At 42.2% G+C, this 27334-nt stretch overlaps 1 protein-coding gene across 1 annotated transcript; it reads left to right on the top strand.

The window, feature by feature from the left end:
* Window positions 1-24197: 24197 nt before the first annotated feature.
* Window positions 24198-26954, top strand: LOC124671289 (E3 ubiquitin-protein ligase RNF14-like). Its single transcript, XM_047207681.1, has 7 exons — window positions 24198-24518; window positions 24813-24887; window positions 24986-25538; window positions 25722-26107; window positions 26217-26416; window positions 26543-26687; window positions 26820-26954. Exons 1-7 carry the CDS (start codon window positions 24198-24200, stop codon window positions 26952-26954), a joined length of 1815 nt encoding a protein of 604 aa, XP_047063637.1.
* The last annotated feature ends 380 nt before the right edge of the window (window positions 26955-27334 follow it).

Below are 27334 nucleotides of genomic sequence, written 5' to 3'. Positions count from 1 at the left end.
TTCACCTAATTGCACATGGTTTGGAATTTCATTGTGGCTTACTTCATATTATGATCACCATAGTGATACCATAACTAGGGTTGAGATATAATTCTAGTTTGTAGAATTGAGATGACATCATATTGCATTTGCTAGGGTTTAATCTCCCATAATCAAGGTATTATGGTTACTTTCTTAATTGTTTCTATTCTCCTTTAATTACTAAGGATCTGAGAATTGGTTTTATCTTATACCAATAGACTTTTATGATTATCTTTAATCTACCATTAAAGTAACTAGAGTGATTATAGTTCTTTTTATAGTTAACTTTGGTTATATGGATGAATGGTTTCTCACCATATAAAGTATAGAGTTTTACTCTAAGGTTTTCTTATGTTTCTTAGGTGAATAATAAGTGGAATGTAGATATGGTAGAATTCTACTTATGATCACCAAGTGGTTCACAAGTTAAGGTTGGGATACAAGCCTAGGGTTGCTTACTATTGATCTCCTTATAATTTCATGTGGTGAATGATATCTATTTATACTATTAGGGTTTGACTTATCCTCACATGCCTCAAGAACATGATCATGGATTAGGCATGATCCACTTATTCTTAATTTCCTTACCTCAAGTTCTTAGGGTTTATGATCATTACTCAATTTATAATGATCAAGGTTTGGCTTGCTAAGGTATCTTTGATGAATTTGGTTTCTCACTCTAAAGATCAAGTGTTGTCTTGATCTACTCAATATAGACTTTCTTTTATAGTTTCTTGAATGGGCATGGTTATGGTTGTCTCAATTATCTTGAGTATAACACCATAGGTTGAGCTCTCTCATTTAAGAACAGTTATTCTAGGATTTATGGTGTATTCACCTTATCTCAATAGATAACAAGTCTAAAACTCCACTTGACTATCTTGGTTGAATTAATCTCCTCCTTACTTTATCAATTCATGGATATGTTATTATTTCATGTGATATTAGGTTATCTTACCACTCCAAGGAAAATGGTTTGCAAGCTAATACTTTAGCTCAAGGTTGTTCTTGATTCTTAATTATGTAAAGATAAAAATTAGTATCTATGGTTTCTCTCATTTGGAAGGACTTGAATAATATCCCAAGGTTGTGCTCTTAATGATGAGGTTTTATTTACATAGATGTATATCCAGGGTTTAGCTCAAGGTTTGTCATTGCTCCTTTAATAGTTATAATAGAACTCTCACCTCTCTAGGTTTGATGCTTAATAATTTGGAATAGAGAAGAATATATACTTCTTGAGTTGATCTCCATGTCATGTTTCCAAGAATGAAGTAAAAATGAATACCATGAGGTTCATGGTAGGATCAAGGATTAGTTTAAGACATGGAAAAGATAAGTGAAGAATGGTTTCCCAATTATTGTTTCTTGGTTTGCAATTGAATTGGTGTTCATATATTATGACAAGAAGGATTACCTTATTATGATCTGTTATGAGATCACACAATTGATCATTGATTCAAGTGTTGTTGTGTTGATTTTAATTCCATTTGATCTAACCCCTTAGATCAAATCATCTTTACCCAAAACAATGTTTTAACAAAGTCACATTGAGGTTTATAGCGCTTGACTTGATGAGCTACTTCAATTCCACCAAGGTCAAGTGAAACTTCAGTTACTGTGACTGTTTTACTTTAAAGCGCGAAAATTCCCCCATTTTCTATGCATGAATGCAATGCACACATCTGTTTCCTCTATTTTTGAGGAAAACGCCTATAGGTGGAGGCAATATGTGCCGGCGCACCACCTTGCACGTGCGCGGTGGAAAGTGTTGCCGGCGCACCCCTTTTCCGCGCGCCGGCGATGGACCTATCTTGCACGGCGCACAAAAAAATTAGTGCGCCGGGGATAAAGTTCGAAGAGATCCGGCCGCCCCCAAAAATTCTGGGCACCTTACCCCCGGCGCACCTCTATGGTGGTGCGCCGGTGGTAGACAATTTACCACCGGCGCACCACCATAGAGGTGCGCGGGGTAAGTTGCCTAGATTTTTCTCTCCACCCCCCCACGGGAATCGCCTTTTCAGTTTTCGAAAAAATAATAGAAAATGATAGAAAATTCAAAAAATAAAATCCTTTGAAATGCCCATGTAATATGTGATCTAGTTTTAGGGAAAATTTGAAAATTTGAATTTCGATGTATTATGCAAAATGGCATCATCTTTCGGTAAAACGGGATTTACGGGTTGCATACGACCTCCGATGAAAAACTTTTTTATATCAAAATCGATCTACTCGAAATTTCCTACTCGAATTCAACGGCCTACGGCCGTTTGGAGGAAAAAATGGATTCGTCAAATTCAAAACAGAAACAGGACTTTTTCGGATTTAAGATTTGGGTGAAAAAAAAGAAAAAAATAGCCCCGGCGCACCACCCTACTTGGTGCGCCGGCGGTAAGAGTGCTATATAGGCACAACTCAACCCGCGGTGCTCACTTTCCCCTTCTCTTTTCCTCCTCCTCCTCCTCCTCCTCCTCCTCCATCTCCTCGCTCCTCCTTCTCTATCACAGAGGCCTGCGGCGGCGAGCTACTCCGGCGACCTACTCATCCTCCTCCTCCACCGACGGCCACGACGTCCTCCGACCTCCTCCACCACCTCCAGCCTCCTCGACGTCCTCCGGCCTCCTCCAACATCTCCGGCCTCCCCCATCACCGTCGGCCACCTCCACCACCTCCGGCATCCTCCGGCATCCTCCACCTCCTCCGGGCTCCTCCACCTCCGGCCTACTCCTCCTCCTCTGGCCTACTCCTCCTCCTCCTACACCGGCCCGCCAATCTTGGGAGCTTCCAGCATCCTCATGCACCTCATGCACCTCCTACACCGGCGCATAGACGACAACCACGCTTGACTAGCTAGATCTAGATCTAGATCTAGATGGATCTAGATTTGAATTTTTTTTGTTTTCTTGTATAACTTACCGCCGGCGAAGCTAGACGGGTGCGCCGGGGATAACGCGGGATACCGCCGGCGCACGCGGCGGGTGCGCCGTCAGTACAGCTATTATCACTGGCCGCGTTCGCACCGGCGGAGCTCTTGGTGCGCCGGCAATAGCCCATTTTGGTGCGCCGGCAATAAGCCTTTTCCTAGTAGCGAAGTTTGATATCTCTCACGTTTCGGAGTGTGGATCCGACTTGTGCGGACTACATCTTTTCTCAAACTCCTTGGTGATCTCACTCGGATATAATTGAATATATCCCTTGTCCAGATTCTTCCTGGAATCCATTAGTGTTTGACATCAAACAACTATTACTTCCTTTACTTCCATGATTTCCTCCAATATTATAAGCTTGTTTCCTTTCTCATTGAATATTCAATGATTGAGACTTCTTCTTGTCTTAACAGTCTTAATTGAGGACTAATTGGATAACATTTTTCCTATTTGATAAAATAGGTCTTTGTTTTTCCCTTACTACCAAAATTGCAGTAATGGTACTTAATGAGGTCCTAACTATGGAATTGGTCGTGATGGTTTATTTTTCCTAAGAATGGATTAGACTCATTTAGTCCATCCAATCCTGGTTTATGGTTGATACTTATAACTATTTTGGGTTATTTAGGTTCCATGAAAGGAATCTTTCAAATTGACTTTAGTTTTGGTATAGTCAATCTCCTTCGGTCTTTGGTCTTCTGGAGCTGTATTTGGTCTATGGTATTTTCTTCGTCCAACTTCTTTATGCTTGACTTACTGGAGCTTTCGTACTTCTGAGTAAATACTACTCACTTTCTCAAGTTATAGTTCACTTCTTACTTCCTTGAGGTATAAACCTCGGCTTCTGGTCTGACATACCTCTGAAAATAGTGCTCAATAATCTTATGAAAATAAGATTGAACTTCCTCTCAGTTCAGACCTTCTTCTTCTATCTTACTCAAAGTATTGAGTCCTTATACATCCAACTCAATGTTTTCTCTACCCCTTAGAGTTTTCTTATGGTTTTCAACTTCGTTTCTTCCAAATATTAGACTTATGGTTAGAATATTGGTCTGGGTCTAGCTTATGGTTTGTATTCTTCTAAGATCTTGCGAAGAATATCTGTGGTGTATCCACTCAATTGTGGACATCCAATGTGAATCCTTCGACTAAATGTTTATAGATCTAGCTATTTGGCTGACAAGATTTTTATTTGTTCACAAACTTTTGTTATAAATAATTAAATCGTGGACTATTTGTAATACCAACTAATACCAGCTGTGGTTATTATACCAACTGTGGCTATTTGATATCTAAAAATGGATTCTATTATAGGTTCTGATCAACTGGACGAGACATCTTCTACTCTATCTCGTAGTGTTGATCCTATACCAATTGTGGTCTTCAGATACCAACTATGGTCTTCTTATATCTTCTATGGGTTCATAGGTCATCTTTCTTTCTTGAGGTTTATTGTTGCAAGAAAACCACTAGCTGACACTATGATTATAGTATTCGAAGTGATTTCCCATGCATTCCCTCTTCTATGTTGACTATGGATCTTCTTGAGCTTCACCATAATCACCAGCTTTCTCACCTTCATGCTTCTTATGTACTAAAGTACTCCTCTGTTGAGGTAAAGCATGAGTTTAGGTTGGTACTTCCTTCAGAGTATTGTGGTTGCTTCCCACAACTTTGTTTCCTTTATCTGATGAACCTTCTTCTTGTCTTCATAATCTTCTAAAATCGTCACTTCCTCACACGTTTACCATTACCCTCTAGATCTATAGCATCAAGTAAGGACTTGATATTGCAACATGCATTTGCATACCAAAGTCAAACTTCATGTATGGATCTAGTCAAACAATGAAAATCCAATAAAAATCCAAGAAGATTCAGCTTTGTGCTTATATTACACACCATCATAAGCCTGAATATAATAGTTGAGTAAGACATCTCTAAACATCAGGCTCTGATGTGTAGTATATAACACCACATAAGATAGGTTTATATCGTGATACTTAGCACGAATATAGGGAATTCTACTATTTGTCTCAACCTTTACCTTAATTGCATATTTGCAATGAGATAAACTTGAAACAAAGTGGTCTAGGATAGTTGTGGTTAACCTAATTTTCTTTGAAAGTACTAATTAACTTAGTATTATTCCACATATAAGTGCTATTGAGGACTATTTTGTATGATACCTCACATGATGTATTTTGGTTCTAACCTGGCTGCTCTACACACATAGCTATTGGAATATAGCTCCTATACTTCCAAGTGTTTCTATCATAAGACTATGCTCATGATGTGTTTGGCACACATCCCATGTTTTTGGAACAAAATTCTTGCACTATTGTTTTGCACTTGGCTTCTTATTGTACTCCTCTTAATTAATTATGAGGTTCTCGTCCATCACATAATGATTCTCAGGTGAATCATATATGATTACTATCACTACTCTGTAAGTAGACATGTTTTATTTCTATCTCTCTTACTTACCTCTCATGATTGACTCATCATGGTCTATACTATCATAAATAACTTATAGTTATCTCTTACTATCAATTGTTTCATATGTTTAGATAGTTTTACTTACTCATTACTTAACTTGGTCTACATCTTAATTATCTTCATCAATTGATATAACTCCTATTACCAGTCTGGATAACTCTTACTTAATCTTAACATGTGTTGGTACACATCTTCCAATAGGATATCTTCCTTATGGTTGTATCCTCTCTTTGGACTACCCTGTGTTGTATACCAACTGTGATCTACTCATCTATTGTGTTAAGGACATATTGATGTGCTACATGTTTAGGATTAGCTAACTAACTTCACTTAAGAAAGATAGGTAAGAAATGTTGACTCAAGTGTGTCAGGATTATTCTCAAGTGAATATCCATCTCAAGTCATAAGAATATTTGGTTTGGCTAAGACAACTTCCTATAGACACTACCAATCCTATAGGTCTCCTTTAAAGGGTTTTAATCCTAAGGTCAAAGCATTGGCTCTGATACCAACTGTGGTGACCCGGCATACCACTGCATGGTGTAGTATGCAAGTCTGATATAACACCAATGAAACACCGTTCCACTAGTATTATATCGCTCAGAGTGGTACAACAGAAACATATGCGGGTCCAAGGTATGTCTATAGAATTACAACAATGACTCTATTACATAAGATCAGCACAGCCTCCTACTTTACAATGAGGTAAAACTGCAGATAACTCCAGAAGAACGACTCGTAGTCTAGTCTTATCACGAACTCTATTTGTAGAGTACTTCACTAACTACAGAGGCTAAGAATAGACTCTAGCTAAATAGGAGCTAGGTTTAGGAAGCTAGATCCCTTCTATGGCTAAACTAGGTTTTCTCCTTGTTGGATGTGGTATCTGGCTCCTCTGACAGGGTCCTCGTCTCGTGAAGTAGTTGTTGACTCCTCGACCTTCGAGTTGCACCGTAGATCCTCCTTCGATGCCTCCATATCTAAGCAGGGGATTTAAGAGTGGGATGAGTACGAGCGTACTCAACAAGTTCATTATAGGAAAGAGGTGTTTAATGCACTAGCTACGACATTAGACCAGTAAAGTCTAATAACAATGCAGGTTTTCATAATCATTTCTTCAAGAGGTTGCTTTTATTCGGAAGAACTATGTCCGTCGGCCTTCACCGGTTTACTAGAACTTCATGGAGCTCCTTTCCGGCCGCGTTCGTAGTTCCATATCCCGAACGAGGAGTGACAGGTCACGGTTCTTTACACTCGCAGAGGGTGTTGCTTTACCCATAAGAGATCTTAACCTTGGTGCCAACCGGCGCGCAACCCGTCCACACTTCCTATGGTGTGAGGCCCGGTATAAGGTCTAGCCAATCATGTTCCTCCGCTACCTCGAACACCCACCCTTTTGTAAGATTGTCCTCCCCTATATCCATGATGAGACCGTTCCGGCATTCATATGCCTTCCCCTATCATCATGGATAGACCGTTCCGACACCTTACAATCCCTCATAGACCGCAATACCGTGGGGACTTAGGACTCCCCAGCCTCACCATCTTGCTCCTTCGGGCGACAAATGTACTACGGACTATGCCGTGGGGACTTAGGACTCCCCGGCCTCACCAGCTTGCCCCCTTGGATTACAAGTGTACTACGGTAAAGCGCATCCGTTGATGAACGAGAGGTGGAAACACTTTTGACTACTCCGTCCCACTCCGGATCTTATGGTTAACACGGGTATTACGGCACAAGAATCATCGGCGACATTTGTTGTTTAATCCTAGATGGATATAAACCCGTGCAATGGAACCTCCACCATATCAACACAATCCATGGTTCCATTGCCCACCACATAGTCATATTCATAGTTATGAAAGTAGTGGTTTTGATTTTTATGCAATAGTGATAACCATAATACTTTGCAAGTAATTTGATAGAAATACTCAAATGACATGAGCAAGCGATGAACTTGCCTTTCTTGACTGCAAGATTATGCAGGCAAGGTCTTCGATACGCAATAACTCCAAATTCTGAAATAGCATCATCGTCCAGGTAAGGACGATGTTTAAAAGATTGGCAAGGATGCAATAATGCATAAGTATGAGATGCAATCGCTCTAAGCGTGACCTAACCCCGATATTTAAGATCTGTGAGTGGTAATGATTAGTTCAGGGTGTGTTGCACTTTTATAGTGATTCACAATCAAGGTTCTTATTCAGGTTTGTGTTGTTTCAGAATCATAAGCAAGTGGTAAAATGCATAGTAATAATCATACACACTAAGGAATAGTAGTGGTATAATAAATAAAGAACAGTTATTAAGTTTAATTCCTATAGTGCATGGTTGATGATTACTTATTATATAATTCAAAAGAATAACTTTTGGAAGAGCATGTTCTATAATAAAGAACAAGTATGATATCTAGGTTTGTGGGTTCTATGGTTTTCTATGATTCTAATTGGTTTCTGGAGTAAGTAGTAGATGGATCACAACCTAGTTGGATTCATCAGCTACCAGGCTTGTATTGTTGAATTAAGCCTAAACATCTTAATTTACCAATAGTTTCTATCAAGGTGGCATACCTTGTTGGTGATAGTTGGCTAGGGTTTATAGGTTCTTATAAGCAGGGTTGAAGATGATTCCTTATTTTCTTCAAAAGAATAACTTTTGAAGAACATACTTCTTAAATAATAAGAAGTATTACAATTAAGGTTGGGGTTGTCTTGTATTAGCCATTGGATCTCTGAGTAGAGAATGGTTGGTTCCTAAATAGGATGGTTCATAAGTATCTCACACTAGTAGGGTTTAGTGGAACAGGGTTATGTAAAGTAAAATAGTAGGTATTGTTGTTGTTAGGGTTTATCACAATGGGGTGATGCTAAATAGGAATGAGTAAGGATGATGGTTTTGACAGTAGGAGCTAGGGTTTAAACTTGGCTGATCCTACTTGATCAACTAGGTTTAATGATATGCATACATGTAATACTAAATTGCTAGTGATAGGGTTCTACATTTTGGGTGTCCAAGACAAGTATTTAGTTGCTACTATGGTTCTATGATTTGTAATAAGGTATCATGATCACATACTCTAACCTATGTTTTAGGTTAGGAGCAATTTAGGGTTCACATGTAATCATTGAACTAGGGTTCCTAGTTGAATTAGGTTTTTGGGTTTCACATGAAATGATAAGGTTGTGATATCATTCCATATGGAATTAGGGTTTGCTATTTACCATATAGTTCTATGGTTAATAACTTCAATTTAAAGTTGAAGTTATTAATAACTTGGAAATAAAAATAATATTGAATTTGGTATTTTATTATTTTTAAACAATTAATAATTAGGTAATTATTAATTAGGGTTTAAATCTCTCTAATAATGATTTAACAAAATAACAAATAAAGAAAATTAGTTTTCATGTTTTTCTTTATTTATTTATTGTTTTATTTAATAGGGAAGATTTTCCTAATTATTGAATTTTAATTGCATTTAGAATTAAAAGAAAAGACTTAATTATTAAGTTTAAAACAATTAAATTTTTATTAAAAATAAAAATTTCATATTATATTTTTATTGGGTAGAGTTTCCTTTTCTATGAATTTTGATGTATCATTTACATTTTTCTGAGTTATAATGAAATTTATACATTTATTTAAAAGTTGCAGTAATTAATGAATTGAAAAAAAATAAAACGAAATGACTAACTCTACCCGGTCAGTGCACCCACACAGTCAATGACTGGTGGGGCTAGACCACGTCACCTGCCACATAAGCCTTGACCGAGTCAAACTCGGTGACTGGGCAGAGGAGCTCCTGGCCGACGGCCAGTCGAGGACGACGCCGGCGATACGGCGTTCCCGCGCCCGCGTGGAGGCTCAGGTTGGATGCGCGGCTCCATAGCGAACCTAAAGGTGGTGGCGCCCCCATCTATTGGTCACCGGAGGCATCCCGGCGAGCATGAACAACGGCGGCGGCCACGGTCACTCGGTGCGGCGACACTACGATACGAATTAGGATGCAATAGGGGGCTCTAGAGAAGCGGAAGATCACCTGGATGCTTCCAGAATTGTCGCTGGGGTCAATGGAGGACGGAAGCGGCGCGGCGGTCGCCATTTCTCTCTCAGTACCGCGGAAGGGAACGGCGAAATTACTCCCCTTCCGAGCTCCCCTTGATGTGTGGCTGTACCAGATGATCGAGGACGTCGAGGCGCTCCTCCTGAGCTCAACGGCGGCCCTCGGGGTGGTCGGGAACGGTGGATTGGTACGGTTACCGATGGCTAGGGTTTCTGTCCTGGCGACGAAAAGAAGAAGAAAGAGGCTCCTGGGTTTCCTCCGCGTATTTATACGATGCTCCACGGTCGTCGTCGAGAGCGTGGCCAGCCACGGCGGTCGGGACGTGGCGCTCTTCGTCGCGCTGGCGTCCCCGCGTGCGTCGTCTGAGGCGAAGACGAAGACGAAGACGTTCCTCACGTCTTTATCCACGCGAAGGGTTACGGGCTGGTGTTGGGCCACGGTTTGGAGTTGGGCCTGGGCTGCTTGATGGGCTCCTGCGGCCAGGTAAGCTTCTTTCTTTTATTTTGTTTTCTGTTTTCTTTCTATTTCTGTTTTGAATTCTGCTTTTAAATTTCAAATTTTGAATCTTCTTATTTTGCAGGTGTTACATAATTTGGAGTTTGCTGAGTATTTAGTGCATTGACCATTACACCACTCTCCCAATTGAGAAAAGCATTTTATAGTTGATTAAATTTCACATATGTGGCCTTATTCAATATAGCAATTAAACATGAGTTTGTATTCTCATTTTAATTCCTTTTTTTATATGAATCAACTCTATTTGGAATTAATAGAGTTGATAATCTTAACTCAAAGTATTTCAGAGTTAGTTATTAGGAGTTGATTTCTATTTGGGAAATTGGTTGTTCCCATATGATTTTATGTGAGCATTAGATCTATTAGGGTTTTATGGTTTCTATTTCAAGCCCCTTGTAAAGTTAACAATATTATTGAAAGGATCTAGGGTAGGTAGTGTTCCATCATGGTTGTTCTTGGTTACCAAGATAAATATTTGATCACTACACATATGGTTTTAACCATATAATATAGCACAAGGTTTTTCTTATGTTGAAGAATTGAAGCATAAGATTTTACTTAGTGAGCAATTCTAGGTTTAAAAGCATATTCACCTAATTGCACATGGTTTGGAATTTCATTGTGGCTTACTTCATATTATGATCACCATATTGATGCATAAACTAGGGTTGAGGTTTAATTCAGGTTTGTAAAGTTGAGATGTCACCATATTGCATGTGATAGGGTTTAATCTCCCTTAACCATGATAAGATGGTTACTTGCTTAATATTTCATATGCTTCTCTAATTACTAAGGATTTTAGAATTGGTGTTATCTTCCACCAATTAACTTCTATTATTAACCTCAATTTATCATTGATGTAACTATATTGATTATAGTTCTTTTTATAGTTAACTTTGGTCATATGAATGGATGATTTCTCTCCAATTAAGTATGGAGTTTTACTCTAAGGTTATGCTTATGTTTATTAGATGAAGAATGAGTGGAATGTATATGTGGTAGAATTCTACTTGTGATCACCAAGTGGTTCACAAGATAAGGTTAGGATATAAGCCTAGGGTTGCATACTAGTGATCTCCCTATAATTTCATGTGGTGAACAATACCTTCTATTCATATAAGTGTTAGCACTTGGATTATTCTCCTATTTCTCCAAAGCATGATCATGGATTAGGCATGATCCACTTATTCTTAATTTCCTTACCTCAAGTTCTTAGGGTTTATGATCATCACTCAATTTATAATGATCAAGGTTTGGCTTCCTACATTATTTCTTATGGAATGGGTTCTCACTTCCATGATCAAGCATTGTCTTGATCAACTAGGATATATCACTTCTATTTTACTTTCTAGGATGGTCATGGTTGTCTTAATAGTTTTATATCCCAGGAAAATGCCTGGAATATTCACTTAAAGTTCTCTCAAGAAATGATGGTTTAACCTTTTGGATATTTGAATAGATCTCTCCCTTAAAACCAAGTGTTTTCTCAACTAACTTGAGTGTAACACCAGATCTTGAGCTCTCTTATATAAGAATGGTTTATTCTAGGGTTTATGGTGCACTCACAAGATCTCTTTAGGTATCTAGGCTAAGATTCCATTTGTCTAACTGAATTACATTAATCTCATCCTTATTTTATCAACTCAGGGATATGGTATTATTCCATGTGATGTTGGTTTGTCTTGAAGATGATGATTTGAATACTTGGATGTATATCCAAGGTTTAACTCAAGGTTTGTTATTGCTTCTTTAATACTTATCATAGATCTCTCACCTCTCGAGGTTTGATGTGTAATAACTTGGAATGGAGAAGAATATCTATTTCTGGAGTAGATCTTCTTGTCTTGCTTCCAAGATTAAAGTAGAATGGATATCCTAGGGTTTATGATAAGTGCATGGATTAGTTTAAGACATGGAGAAGATAAGTGAAGAATAGTTTCTCCAAGTATTGTTACTTGTTTTCCAATTACAGGGATGTTCATATGCTATGGCAAGGTTTACCATATTATGATCTGTTATCAGGTCAAGCAATTGATCATTGATTAAAGTGTTGTTGTGTTGATTATTAGTTCCATTTGATCTAACCCCTTAGATCAAATCATTTCTGCCCAAAACAAGATTTTAGCAAAGTCACATTGAGGTTTATAGCGCTTGACTTGATGAGCTACTTCAATTCCACCAAGGTCAAGTGAAACTTCGATTCATCGTGATCTGTTTTACTTTAAAGCGCGAAAATTCCCCAGATTTTCTATGCATGAATGCAATGCACACATCTGTTTCCTCTATTTTGTAACCCCCAATACCTGGGATATTACATGAACCATCAGTATTAGTAGATGGCCTAGCAATTTAACCGATACTGCACAAGATACACACCAAGGAGTGATAACAAATGGCATCACAAAATTGTGTTCTGTAAAAAATAATCCTGAAGTTGTGTTGTGATCTATTTATGAGTTGCGGCAATATGTGCAACGGATTCGTTCTCTACACATCGGGATTAGACGAGTTTTGTTAAATTAAATGTTGATCTCTTCACGGTTGAGATTGTTTCAGACTTCCGGATAGCATGATGTTTGATTGCGTTGTCTCAGGGCTTAGGGAAAGTGGGTATGTGCCTAATATCAGCTCCCTTAACGTTGTAAGGGCAGTTTGAGAATCGGTGAGTTTGAGCATCATTTATTCAAAAAAATCATGCTACAACTGCTAAACTTCACTTCATGTTGTGCCATCATCATTGCTGATGAAAAGCCCATAAATACTTACAATTGCTAAACATTTACTCCATCTCACAGCTTAAGGTGTAAATAAATTGGCGCTAGGATTAAGTAGGGTTGGCGTGCAAATTAGCTTCCATACTTGCCCCTCATAAATCTCTAATAACTCACTCCTTTTACTCCGTATTTCTCTCTCTTCCCTAAAGTAGCCGCATCAGACTCCTCGTTAACTACCATCTCATGCATGCACCGTATACAACCAATGAGGCACCGGTTTTAGAGGAGATTGACTGGAGGAGCAGTTAATTCAGCGTGAATACCGTGTGAATGCCATAGCTGGGTCAATCGTCTCCCTGTTTTTAGCAAACGAGAAACGGCTGAGAGGGGCATCTTCGGTAGAAATAGGATAGAGTTCACCCTACGCCTTATGCTTTGATCAGAAATCGAATTTATTTTTACGCCTTAAGCTCTGAGATAGAGGGAGTATATTAGTTAGACACGCCGCGCCGATCATTGCTAGTGCCTTACTATATGACATAAGAAGACCATGTGAAGGAGACATGCATCACCTTTTTTGGTGATGTAACTAGTCGTCCTGTAGCCCTTGTCAAATTCCTCCTGTAGTAGTACAGTAGTAGTAGTTGCATTTTTTGGGCTCACACCGGCGAAGGGCGCGAATCGGGCGCGTCGGCGCCTCGCGGCACGACGGTTTTCGCGTGTGGGGCCGCCTTGTCAGCGGGAGGACGCGACTGTTGCATCAAAGGCGACGCGGGAAGGTTGGTAGTCCCCGGCGTTTAATGGTCTCCCGCGCCTAAACCTAGGCGGCCACGAGGGCAGCGGCCGGACACGCGGCGTCCAGTCGCCTACGCCGCCGTAAATGAGGGTAGTTGCCTACCACCAGCATAAAGTACCTACTACGCCGTCCAGCCCCGCGGTGCTATCCTCTCATTTCCACCACCGCTTACGCTCCATTCTCTCCTCTCCACCTCAAAAATGCTGCGCCATCGGAAAACGAGGTTCTGTAGGCTTGGCCTCAAAGTCCGCGCGCAGCTTCCACCACCATCGCAGCCGGAGCCGGAGCCGGAGCCGCAGTCCGACGCGGAGTACAGCTCCGATAACGACGAAGACCCAGGTTCCTATTTTCACCGGAAGCATCCAGAACACCCGAGAGCCGCCAGAGGGGGGCCCTGTGGGCCCCAGATGATAGGGTGGCGCGGCCTGGGCCCTGGCCGCGCCGGCCCTATGGTGTGGCCACCCCTTCGACCCTCCTGCGCCGCCTCTTCGCCTATATAAAGCCTCCGTCGCAAAACCCCTGAGGCGAAAAAACCACGATACGGAAAACCTTCCAGAGCCGCCGCCATCGCGAAGCCAAGATCTGGGGGATAGGAGTCTCTGTTCCGGCACCCTGCCGGAGCGGGGAAGTGCCCCCGGAAGGCTTCTCCATCGACACCGCTGCCATCTCCACCGCCATCTTCATCACCGCTGCTGCTCGCATGAGGAGGGAGTAGTTCTCCATCGAGGCTCGGGGCTGTACCGGTAGCTATGTGGTTCATCTCTCTCCTATGTACTTTAATACAATAATCTCATGAGCTGCCTTACATGATTGAGATTCATATGATGATGCTTGTAATCTGGATGTCATTATGCTAGTCAAGTGAGTTTTACCTATGTGATCTCCGGAGACTCCTTGTCCCACGTGTGTAAAGGTGACGAGTGTGTGCACCGTGTGGGTCTCTTAGGCTATATTTCACAGAATACTTATTCACTGATGAATGGCATAGTGAGGTGCTTATTTATATCTCTTTATGATTGCAATGTGTTTGTATCACAATTTATCTATGTGCTACTCTAGCAAAGTTATTAAAGTAGTTCTATTCCTCATGCATGTGTGCAAAGGTGACAGTGTGTGCACCGTGTTAGTACTTGGTTTATGCTATGATCATGATCTCTTGTAGATTGCGAAGTTAACTATTGCTATGATAATATTGATGTGATCTATTCCTCCTACATATGCATGAAGGTGACAGTGTGCATGCTATGTTAGTACTTGGTTTAGTCTTTTGATCTATCTTACACTAAAGGTTACTAAAATATGAGCATTATTGTGGAGCTTGTTAACTCCGGCATTGAGGGTTCGTGTAATCCTACGCAATGTGTTCATCATCCAACAAGAGTGTAGAGTATGCATTTATCTATTCTGTTATGTGATCAATGTTGAGAGTGTCCACTAGTGAAAGTGTAATCCCTAGGCCTTGTTCCTAAATATCGCTATCGCTCGCTTGTTTACTCGTTTCTATCGCGTTATCTGCTGCTGCGTTACTACCGCTGCGTTACTACTGCTTGTTTACTCGTCCCGGGCAAAGCACTTTTCTCGGTGCCGTTGCTACTATTTATTCATACCACCTGTATTTCACTATCTCTTCGCCGAACTAGTGCACCTATTAGGTGTGTTGGGGACACAAGAGACTTCTTGCTTTGTGGTTGCAGGGTTGCATGAGAGGGATATCTTTGACCTCTTCCTCCCCGAGTTCGATAAACCTTGGGTAATCCACTTAAGGGAAACTTGCTGCTGTTCTACAAACCTCTCGCTCTTGGAGGCCCAACACTGTCTACAAGAATAGAAGCTCCCGTAGACATCAAGCACTTTTCCGGCGCCGTTGTCGGGGAGGAAAGGTAAAAGGCACTCATACTCCGGTCCCGGGTAAAGTACTTTTCTCGTTGCCGTCGTGTGTGTGCTCGAAGCTATTTCCTTTAGATCCTGCAATTGCATCTTTTTGTTTTTTGTTTACACTAGTTTGGCATAATGGACAACAATGAGCTTCTTATTCTATTTCCTGATTTAAAACATGGATTGTTTGATGCGAAAATTAAAAAACCTATGAAATCTTATTTGCATGCTCGGTAGTAATATTAGTATGAACGCTTTGAACACCATTGTTGATAATGATATAGAAAGTTCTAAGCTTGGGGAAGCTGGTTTTCATGATCTTTTTAGTCCCCCAAGCATTGAGGAGAAAATTTTCTTTGATGATACTTTGCCTCCTATTTATGATTATAATGATAGTGGTCTTTTGGTGCCACCTACTATGGAGAGTAAATTTTATTGTGATTATACTATGCCTCCTACACTTGATGAGAATAATAATGATAGCTACTTTGTTGAATTTGCTCCCACTACAACTAATAAAATTGATTATGCTTATGTGGAGAGTAATAATTTTATGCATGAGACTCATGATAAGAATGCTTTATGTGATAGTTATATTGTTGAGTTTGCTCATGATGCTACTGAAAGTTATTATGAGAGAGGAAAATATGGTTGTAGAAATTTTCATGTTACTAAAATGCCTCTCTATGTGCTGAAATTTTTGAAGCTACACTTGTTTTATCTTCCTATGCTTGTTACTTTGCTCTTCATGAACTTATTTATTTACAAGATTCCTATGCATAGGAAGCATGTTAGACTTAAATGTGTTTCGAATTTGCCTCTTGATGCTCTCTTTTGCTTCAAATACTATCTCTTGCGAGTGCATCATTAAAACTGCTGAGCCCATCTTAATGGCTATAAAGAAAAGAACTTCTTGGGAGATAACCCATGTGTTTATTTTGCTACAGTACTTTGTTTTATATTTGTGTCTTGGAAGTTGTTTACTACTGTAGCAACCTCTCCTTATCTTAGTTTTATGTTTTGTTGTGCCAAGTAAAGTCTTTGATAGTAAAGTAAATACTAGATTTGGATTACTGCGCAGTTCCAGATTTCTTTGCTGTCACGAATCTGGGTCTAATTCTCCGTAGGTAACTCAGAAAATTATGCCAATTTACGTGAGTGATCCTCGGATATGTACGCAACTTTCATTCAATTTGGGAATTTTCATTTGAGCAAGTCTGGTGCCCTTTTAAAATTCGTCTTTACTGGATCTGTTCTGTTTTGACAGATTCTGCCTTTTATTTCGCATTGCTTCTTTCGCTGTGTTGGGTGGATTTCTTTGTTCCATTACCTTCCGGTAGCTTTGAGCAATGTCCGGAAGTGTTAAGAATGATTGTGTCACCTCTCGAACATGAGAGTTTTTGATTATGCACTAACCCTCTAATGAGTTTGTTTCGAGTTTGGTGTGGAGGAAGTTTTCAAGGGTCAAGAGAGGAGGATGATATACTATGATCAAGGAGAGTGAAAACTCTAAGCTTGGGGATGCCCCGGTGGTTCACCCCTGCATATTCTAAGAAGACTCAAGCGTCTAAGCTTGGGGATGCCCAAGGCATCCCCTTCTTCATCGACAAATTATCGAGTTCCTTCTCTTGAAACTATATTTTTATTCGGCCACATCTTATGTACTTTACTTGGAGCGTCTGTGTGCTTTTGTTTTTGTTTTTGTTTGAATAAATGCTTGTGTGGGAGAGAGACACGCTCCATTGGTTCATATGAACACATGTGTTCTTCGCTTTATCTTTTAGTGTTCATGGCGAAGGTTAAAACTGCTTCGTTCATTTTTATATGGTTGGAAACGGAAAATGCTACATGTAGTAATTCTAAAATGTCTTGGATAATTTGATACTTGGCAATTGTTGTGCTCATGTTTAAGCTCTTGCATCATATACTTTGCACCCATTAATGAAGAAACACTTAGAGCTTGCTAATTTGGTTTGCATATTCGGTTTCTCTAGAGTCTAGATAACATCTAGTATTGAGTTTTGAACAACAAGGAAGACGGTATGGAGTCTTATAATGTTTACAATATGTCTTTTATGTGAGTTTTGCTGTACCGTTCATCCTTGTGTTTGTTTCAAATAACCTTGCTAGCCTAAACCTTGTATCGAGAGGGAATACTTCTCATGCATCCAAAATACTTGAGCCAACCACTATGCCATTTGTGTCCACCATACCTACTACATCTGGGCATGGGCAGCCCGGCCCGGACGACCCGGCCCGACCCGGCCCGAAAATCCCGGGCCGGGCCGGGTCGGGCTTGCACTTCGGGCCGGGTTCGGGCCTGAAAACTGAGCCCGAACGTCGGGCCGGGCCGGGCTCGGGCCTGCGTTTTCGTGCATTTTAGCCTAGTCGGGCCGGGCTTCTCGGGCCAGGCCGGGCTTTTTGATCGTTCGGGCCGGGTTCGGGCTTAAAATACAGGCCCGACGGTCGGGCCGGGCCGGGCTCGGGCCTGACTTTTTACCCGCGGGCTTTTTTAAGCCCGGCCCGAAGCCCGGCCCGGCCCGAACTTTGCCCAGGTGTAATACCTACCTACTACATGGTATTTATCCGCCATTCCAAAGTAAATTGCTTGAGTGCTACCTTTAAAATTCCATCATTCACCTTTGCAATATATAGCTCATGGGACAAATAGCTTAAAAACTATTGTGGTATTGAATATGTACTTATGCACTTTATCTCTTATTAAGTTGCTTGTTGTGCGATAACCATGTTTCGGGGACGCCATCAACTATTCTTTGTTGAATATCATGTGAGTTGCTATGCATGTCCGTCTTGTCTGAAGCAAGAGAGATCTACCACCTTCATGGTTGGAGCATGCATATTGTTAGAGAAGAACTTTGGGCCGCTAACTAAAGCCATGATTCATGGTGGAAGTTTCAGTTTTGGACGCATATCCTCAATCTCATATGAGAATAATAATTGTTGCCACATGCTTATGCATTAAAGAGGAGTCCATTATCTGTTGTCCATGTTGTCCCGGTATGGATGTCTAAGTTGAGAATAATCAAAAGCGAGAAATCCAAAATGCGAGCTTTCTCCTTAGACCTTTGTACAGGCGGCATGGAGGTACCCCATTGTGACACTTGGTCAAAACATGTGCATTGCAAAGATCCGGTAGTCCAAGTTAATTAGGACAAGGTGCGGGCACTATTAGTATACTATGCATGAGACTTGCAACTTGTAAGATATAATGTACATAACTCATATGCTTTATTACTACCGTTGACAAAATTGTTTCATGTTTTCAAAATAAAAGCTCTAGCACAAATATAGCAATCGATGCTTTCCTCTTTGAAGGACCATTCTTTTTACTTTTATGTTGAGTCAGTTCACCTATCTCTCTCCACCTCAAGAAGCAAACACTTGTGTGAACTGTGCATTGATTCCTACATACTTGCATATTGTACTTGTTATATTACTCTATGTTGACTATTATCCATGAGATATACATGTTACAAGTTGAAAGCAACCGCTGAAACTTAATCTTCCTTTGTGTTGCTTCAATACCTTTACTTTGATTTATTGCTTTATGAGTTAACTCTTATGCAAGACTTATTAATACTTGTCTTGAAGTACTATTCATGAAAAGTCTTTGCTTTATGATTCACTTGTTTACTCATGTCATTACCATTGTTTTGATCGCTGCATTCATTACATATGTTTACAATATGATCAAGGTTATGATGGCACGTCACTTCAGAAATTATCTTTGTTATCGTTTTACCTCGCTCGGGACGAAGCGAAACTAAGCTTGGGGATGCTTGATACGTCTCCGACGTATCGATAATTTCTTATGTTCCATGCCATATTATTGATGATACCTACATGTTTTATGCACACTTTATGTCATATTCGTGCATTTTTCGGAACTAACCTATTAACAAGATGCCGAAGTGCCGGTTCACGTTTTCTGCTGTTTTTGGTTTCGGAAATCCTAGTAACGAAATATTCTCGGAATCGGACGAAATCAAGACCCGAGGTTCCTATTTTCACCGGAAGCATCCGGAACACCCGAGAGCCGCCGGAGGGGGCCCTGTGGGCCCCGATGATAGGGTGGCGCGGCCTGGGCCCTGGCCGCGCCAGCCTATGGTGTGGCCACCCCTTCGACCCTCCTGCGCCGCCTCTTCGCCTATATAAAGCCTCCGTCGCGAAACCCCTGAGGCGAAAAAAACCACGATACGGAAAACCTTCCAGAGCCGCCGCCATCGCGAAGCCAAGATCTGGGGGACAGGAGTCTCTGTTCCGGCACCCTGCCGGAGCGGGGAAGTGCCCCCGGAAGGCTTCTCCATCGACACCGCTGCCATCTCCACCGCCATCTTCATCACCGCTGCTGCTCCCATGAGGAGGGAGTAGTTCTCCATCGAGGCTCGGGGCTGTACCGGTAGCTATGTGGTTCATCTCTCTCCTATGTACTTCAATACAATAATCTCATGAGCTGCCTTACATGATTGAGATTCATATGATGATGCTTGTAATCTGGATGTCATTATGCTAGTCAAGTGAGTTTTACCTATGTGATCTCCGGAGACTCCTTGTCCCACGTGTGTAAAGGTGACAGTGTGTGCACCGTGTGGGTCTCTTAGGCTATATTTCACGTGAATACTTATTCACCGATGAATGGCATAGTGAGGTGCTTATTTATATCTCTTTATGATTGCAATGTGTTTGTATCACAATTTATCTATGTGCTACTCTAGCAAAGTTATTAAAGTAGTTCTATTCCTCCCGCATGTGTGCAAAGGTGACGAGTGTGTGCACCGTGTTAGTACTTGGTTTATGCTATGATCATGATCTCTTGTAGATTGCGAAGTTAACTATTGCTATGATAATATTGATGTGATCTATTCCTCCTACATATGCATGAAGGTGACGAGTGTGCATGCTATGTTAGTACTTGGTTTAGTCTTTTGATCTATCTTACACTAAAGGTTACTAAAATATGAGCATTATTGTGGAGCTTGTTAACTCCGGCATTGAGGGTTCGTGTAATCCTACGCAATGTGTTCATCATCCAACAAGAGTGTAGAGTATGCATTTATCTATTCCGTTATGTGATCAATGTTGAGAGTGTCCACTAGTGAAAGTGTAATCCCTAGGCCTTGTTCCTAAATATCGCTATCGCTGCTTGTTTACTTGTTTTACCGTTGCTATCGCTGCTGCGTTACTATCGTTGCGTTACTACCGCTTGTTTACTCGTCCCGGGCAAAGCACTTTTCTCGGTGCCGTTGCTACTATTTATTCATACCACCCGTATTTCACTATCTCTTCGCCGAACTAGTGCACCTATTAGGTGTGTTGGGGACACAAGAGACTTCTTGCTTTGTGGTTGCAGGGTTGCATGAGAGGGATATCTTTGACCTCTTCCTCCCCGAGTTCGATAAACCTTGGGTAATCCACTTAAGGGAAACTTGCTGCTGTTCTACAAACCTCTGCTCTTGGAGGCCCAACACTGTCTACAAGAATAGAAGCTCCCGTAGACATCAAGGGGCCGCCACTGTAGTGTGGGGCCCTCGTGTGGCCCCCCACGTTGCCCTTCCGCCTACTTAAAGCCTCCGTCGCGAAACCCCTGATGCGAAAAACCATGATACGGAAAACCTCATCGAGACGCCGCCGCCGCCAATCCCATCTCGGGGATTACGGAGATCTCCTCCGGCACCCTGCCGGAGAGGGGATTCATCTCCCGGAGGACTCTTCACCGCCATGGTCGCCTCCGGAGTGATGAGTGAGTAGTTCACCCCTGGACTATGGGTCTATAGCAGTAGCTAGATGGTTGTATTCTCCTCATTGTGCTTCATTGTTGGATCTTGTGAGCTGCCTAACATGATCAAGATCATCTATCTGTAATGCTATATGTTGTGTTTGTCGGGATCCGATGGATAGAGAATACCATGTTATGTTAATTATCAAGTTATTACCTATGTGTTGTTTATGATCTTGCATGCTCTCCGTTATTAGTAGAGGCTCGGCCAAGTTGATGCTAGTAACTCCAAGAGGGAGTATTTATGCTCGATAGTGGGTTCATGCCTGCATTGACACCTGGGGAGTGACGAAACCCCTAAGGTTGTGTTGTGCTGTTGCCACTAGGGATAAAACATTGATGCTATGTACGAGGATGTAGTTATTGATTACATTACGCACCATACTTAATGCAATTGTCCGTTGTTAGCAACTTAATACCGGAGGGGTTCGGACGATAACCTGAAGGTGGACTTTTTAGGCATAGATGCAGTTGGATGGCGGTCTATGTACTTTGTCGTAATGCCCGGTTAAATCTCACTGTACTTATCATGACATGTATGTGCATTGTTATGCCCTCTCTATTTGTCAATTGCCCGACTGTAATTTGTTCACCCAACATGCTTTTATCTTATGGGAGAGACACCTCTAGTGAACTGTGGACCCCGGTCCATTCTTTTATACCGAAATACAAATCTGCTGCAATACTTGTTTTACTTGTTTTCTTGCAAACAATCATCTTCCACACAATACGGTTAATCCTTTGTTACAGCAAGCCGGTGAGATTGACAACCTCACTCGTTTCGTTGGGGCAAAGTATTTTGGTTGTGTTGTGCGAGTTCCACGTTGGCGCCGGAATCTCCGGTGTTGCGCCGCACTACATCCCGCCGCCATCAACCTTCAACGTGCTTCTTGACTCCTACTGGTTCGATTAAACCTTGGTTTCTAACTGAGGGAAACTTGCCGCTGTGCGCATCACACCTTCCTCTTGGGGTTCCCAACGGACGTGTCAATTACACGCATCAATCCTCCATTTCGAAAAAGGTCTCTTAGGACATTTTTAATGAGCCTCCCTCGGCTACCTTCCCGTGTGTGTGTGTGGGGGGGGGGGTGGGGGGATGATCGCAATGGGCGGAGGTGAAGGGCCGTCGATGTAGGTACATTCCTAAATTCTTCATCAGTGCAGTGTGTGGGCATACACATGCGGTTGGGGGCTGGGCCGAAGCTGATCCGCGTCTCTTTGGAGTGATCCAGCCGACTAAGAGTTGGGGAGGCGTGATTGTGATGAAAACCAAGCCCTGACTTCGGTCATGGTGGATGATGGTGGCGTCTATTTGCCGCTACCTTGTTGAAGGCATTATTGTTGGAGTCATCACTCCTCACTTGGGTTGCTCCAGGGCAAACACTAGATTTCGGTCTCTAGAATCTTGTGATGGCTGGCACTATCAGTGTCTTTCTTCTTCGCTAAGGCGTCGTTTTGAAGCAGATGATGGTTGATGGACCAGGAGGAGGTGCAACATCATATCTGCAACATTGATAACGGCAAGTCTCAACGTCATTGTGCAGCAGGGTATCGTTGATGAACGCCTGATGATGGACGAGCGCAAGACGGTGGCGATATCTAGCGTTGTGGCGGCGTCAATGGTAGGATTGGCGAGGATTCCGATGATCTCTGTCCGAAAGATTGATCAATGGTAGAATAAGGGCATCGAGTGTGTGCATCTATGCACATTGATGGTCTGTTGGACCAGATGTGTGCTCCTGGTTCGCGAGAAGTTGACTCGGTGATGCCCCCGAATTTAGCGGGTGAAGCGTTGTTGTGAGTCTAGGGTACAAGGCCATGATGGTATGATCTCCCTCATTGTCAGGTTTATAGGAGTGGCGTGATGGTTTATGATTGTTTGATTTCGTTATTGCCAGTCCTTTATTGAAAAATTAATACTAAATGTGGGTTCTCTACCACCTTTTGGAGAGAAAAAAACTCAACAATCTGCGTAAACCCTTGTATTTCATGGCAACATCCTAACTTGTATTATACAAGTTATTTGTCTATATATATTAACATGACAGGGCTTTCCAAACAAGCATTTGGCTATTGTCCTACATCAGACTATTATGTTGTAATACAAGTTCAGCATGACTTAGCAGGAGGCGGCAGAAAAAGGCACGAAACCCATCTAGGGTTCCGTCCTCCTTGCCGGCGATACCGCCGGTCCGCTCTACTTCCGGTGGCCTTGGGGCCTTGGAGGTGTGGCGGACTACGGTCCTTCGGCGGCGGGGACTTTTCGTTCTAAATTTAGTTTGCTTTTCAGTCTCTTTTTTGGGATGGTGAGGCGTCGGCTACATCCTGAAGTCAGAATAAGGTCCTCCCCGCCCTATCCTCGCTCCAGTGGTGCATCTAGCGCTGACGGAGGGTACGTGGAGTTGTGCGGCCGTCGGATCTCATGGGATCCGGTCGGTTTTCGTGTTTGTTGGTGTGGTTTCATGTCAGTCTCTTTCGATCTATGGTTATCATCGTTGGCGATGGTTGCTGCTCTGGTGCGCTAGTCCTTTAGGACCTTAGCACGACGACTTCACGTCTGTCTACTACAACAAGCTCTGCTACGACAAGCTTTGCCTGATTCCGGGGATGGAGGGGCGAGGACAGCGGCGCGCCCTTGGCTCGTGCTAGTGTCTGTAGTCGTCGCTAGGTGGTCAAAGTTCTAATTTGTAATTTTCTTTACTTTTTAGACTATTTGTACTACTGTTGATGATTATTAATAGATCGGTGGATTTCTCGCAAAAAAAAGTTCAGCATGACTATTTTTTTTTCGGGGAAGTTTGCATGATATTATCGGCATGTATGCCAGCATCACTCGCGGATTGTTTTCCTAGCCCAGCGCCACAGGCCCACAGCCCAGGCATTGTAATTTTTTTTTTCACCTACTAAAAACTACACAAAGCCCACCGTGGGGGCGACGAAAGCGAGCAGCGTCTACAATCCGTACCCAACGACAACTCACGAGCTCCCGCCATGGCGACAGCTTCCGTCGGCGCCACGACATCGCGAGCGCTCGAACCCCAGAGCGACCCCTCCCCCAAGTTCTTATCCGAGGCATCCTCCTCCTCGTCGTCGTCCTCGTCGCGGGCCGCAGAGGCAGAGGCGAGGCAGGTGTGGTGCCACGACGGCGCCGATGCGGACGTGCTCGACCTGGACTCCCCGTGGGTCGCGGCGGCCGAGGCGGAGTCGAGGCTCGAGGAAGCCGCCATGGACGCGGCTGCGGCGGGACTGCGCCTTCATGCTGTGGGCGAGGCTGACGAGATACGAAACAACCAGGAGCGACAGGACGACGAGGTCGGGTATACTGATTAATTTGGGAAATTTCAGTAATGGTGTACTCCCTGATCTAAATTACTTGTCACAGTAGACAGATTTTATGAAACATTTTACCCGAGTCCGCGTCAAGTAATTTAAATCGGAAGGAGCACATTGAATTTTTTAGTTTTGCTGTGCTGCATTTATATTTGCGAACTTGCGATGCAGTTTTCCTGTTCACTGGATCGCGATTATTTTTATCTTGCTCGAACAAAATAATGCAATTGTACCATGGTCATTCTCATCCATTTGCAAATTTCATCTTCACTGCAGCTGATGGCACTGGAAGCAATATACGGGGATGACCTCGTTGAACTAGAAAACAAAGGAGGGCTCCGATATTTCCAGGTTATTAATTACTTGCCGATGCTACTATTTCATTTATTCTTGGATGGTGGAAATCTTGGTTGAACTAATGCCATCTAATTTTACCACCTTAATTACAGATTTTCATACGCTACGATCTTCATGATGATGCTGAAGTGTGTGCCAAGCTTTCTTCAGCTAACAAGAAAACAAAATGTGGAGCGTGTCCTGATGATGATGCAACAAAAGAACATAATGTTGGATCAGATGACTTCTCTTACACCTGCAACTTTGAGTACCTTCCTCCTTTGATACTGACATGCCTATTTCCAAAGTCATATCCTAGCAAAGAGCCACCATATTTTACAGTCACCTCTAAATGGATGGATGAGCCTAATGTTTCCCAACTTTGTGAGATGCTTGACACCATCTGGGCAGAGCTGACAGGACAGGAAGTGGTATATCAATGGGTTGAGTGGATACACAACTCTTCTTTGTTACATCTCTGGTTTGATGGCAAGATAATGTTAGGTCAAGACACTCCAACATATAGAAGAGACAGACGTGCAATCTCGAGAAGTCTCCCGTTGGAGTCTACGATCCCTTCCATGCTCACTTACAGTAGTAAGAAACACTATCAAGCTTTTCTTGATGATCTCCATACGTGCATGATATGCCTTAACCAGACCAAAGGTAAAAACGGTTTCCTCTTGGGCATCTTCTTTATGCAGCAGTAATAGCAAGGAGCCAATCTGTTATATGATTCGTATGCGATTTCTGCGATATTTTTCTTTCCAATGAAGTTTCTTGGGATGCTGAATTACCTTAATCCATGATCATTATCCCATAAACTAACTTTAATTTTGAATCATTTAGGTTCCAACTTCATCAAGCTTCCATGTCACCACTTGTTTTGCATGAAGTGCATGGAGACGTTATGCAGCATGCATGTGAAGGAAGGCACTTTATTTCAGTTAGTATGCCCCGACGCCAAGTGCAATACTTCCATTCCACACTACTTGTTAAAGAGGCTTCTTAACGAAGAAGAATTTGAACGTTGGGATAGACTTGCTCTTGAGAAAGCATTAGACTCGATGGCGGACGTGGTTTACTGCCCAAAGTGTGTGATTGCTTGTGTGGAAGATGAGGATAACACTGCACAATGCCCGCAATGTTCGTTTACCTTTTGCGGCTTTTGCAAGGAATTATGGCATCCAGGAAAGCAGTGTCTAACTCCAGAACAGAAACTCCAGCGCCGGAAGGTAAAATGCCACCAAAATATCTTCCCTGGTAGCATTGGATGGAAACTGGGAGTAAACTCATTTTTTATCAACCATATGTCGTTTATTTTAAGTTATTGTACTGTCACAGGCGTCAGGCAGGATGACTGAGAAGGAGGTGGCACAGGAACTGCTGAACATCAAAGAGTTGTACAAGGATGTTCGGTTATGTCCAAATTGCAGAATTGCCATCGCCAAGAGTGAAGGCTGCAACAAAATGGTGTGTAGTAACTGTGGCCAGTTTTTTTGCTTCCGTTGCGGCAAGGCAATCGCTGGCTACGATCATTTCAGGTAAACCATTCACATTCTTTCTGTTCCTTCAAACAAGGGGAGGCATCCTGGATATTTGTCTTGCTTATCTCTCGGTCCATAGTATCGTCTAACAGACTATCACATAAATTTGTCCATTAACTATAGGAACTGTCGACTATTTGAGGCTAGAGATACGGCGGAGTGGGAGAGGGAGATGGACCAACTGCAATTTGGAAACCAGATGCGGAATATGTTAAAGCCATTAGGTGCCGTCGTGAGATGTCCAAGGTGCCGCGAAAAGACCTTCAAGGTAAGAAACCTATATATCTCTCTTAAAACTGCATGTAATTAACATGGCGGCTCCCTTGTGATAATCTTTCTGAATATATAGCACTGGTTCCTTCTCTATGCATCTGACCGGCTACATGACGTCCATATGTAGGATGATGAGAAATTTGTCTTCTGCTGGGCGTGCCGAGCAAGCATTTGCACACTATGCAAACAGACAGTTGAGGATAAGAGGCTGAAGCGAGGGCACTGGGGGTCGCCGGATTGTGTGAGGCTTGCTGAATCATAGGATTAATTGTACACCGTGGTCATGTTGACCAACAGAGGAAGATTCCATTCTTTAGCCTATATGTTGTTAGATAGATGATGAGACATCTCCAACAACGGTGAATTTATACGCGCTAGATAGCACATTCTTTAATTCGGTTCCCTTGGAACTCGAACCCTAGGTAGACTGGCTGCACACTCACAAGCCTTGCCACTCAGCTAGCACATTTTACAGATTAGAACTTCTAGGCTGCATTTTCAATTACTGTACCATAAATACACATCCCAAGTTCAATGAATCTAGATGCATTCTAGCTTATATTTTATCTAAATCTGCGAAAGTATTTAAGGCCGGGGGGAATATTACATTGTGTCGAAGTTATGAAAATATAATGCTAGGCA

The sequence above is a fragment of the Lolium rigidum genome, chromosome 7 (assembly GCF_022539505.1).
Source record: "Lolium rigidum isolate FL_2022 chromosome 7, APGP_CSIRO_Lrig_0.1, whole genome shotgun sequence".
Taxonomy (NCBI): domain Eukaryota; kingdom Viridiplantae; phylum Streptophyta; class Magnoliopsida; order Poales; family Poaceae; genus Lolium; species Lolium rigidum.
Note: the sequence above shows the minus strand (reverse complement) of the source record. Positions and strands in the feature narration are given on the sequence as shown.

Coding starts and splice junctions, on each gene's coding strand:
- LOC124671289 (XM_047207681.1), top strand. CDS start 24,198: ATGGCGACAGCTTCCGTCGGCGCCACGACATCGCGAGCGCTCGAACCC. Junction 24,888..24,985: donor GAGGGCTCCGATATTTCCAG/GTTATTAATTAC, acceptor CCTTAATTACAG/ATTTTCATACGCTACGATCT. Junction 26,417..26,542: donor GCTGGCTACGATCATTTCAG/GTAAACCATTCA, acceptor CATTAACTATAG/GAACTGTCGACTATTTGAGG.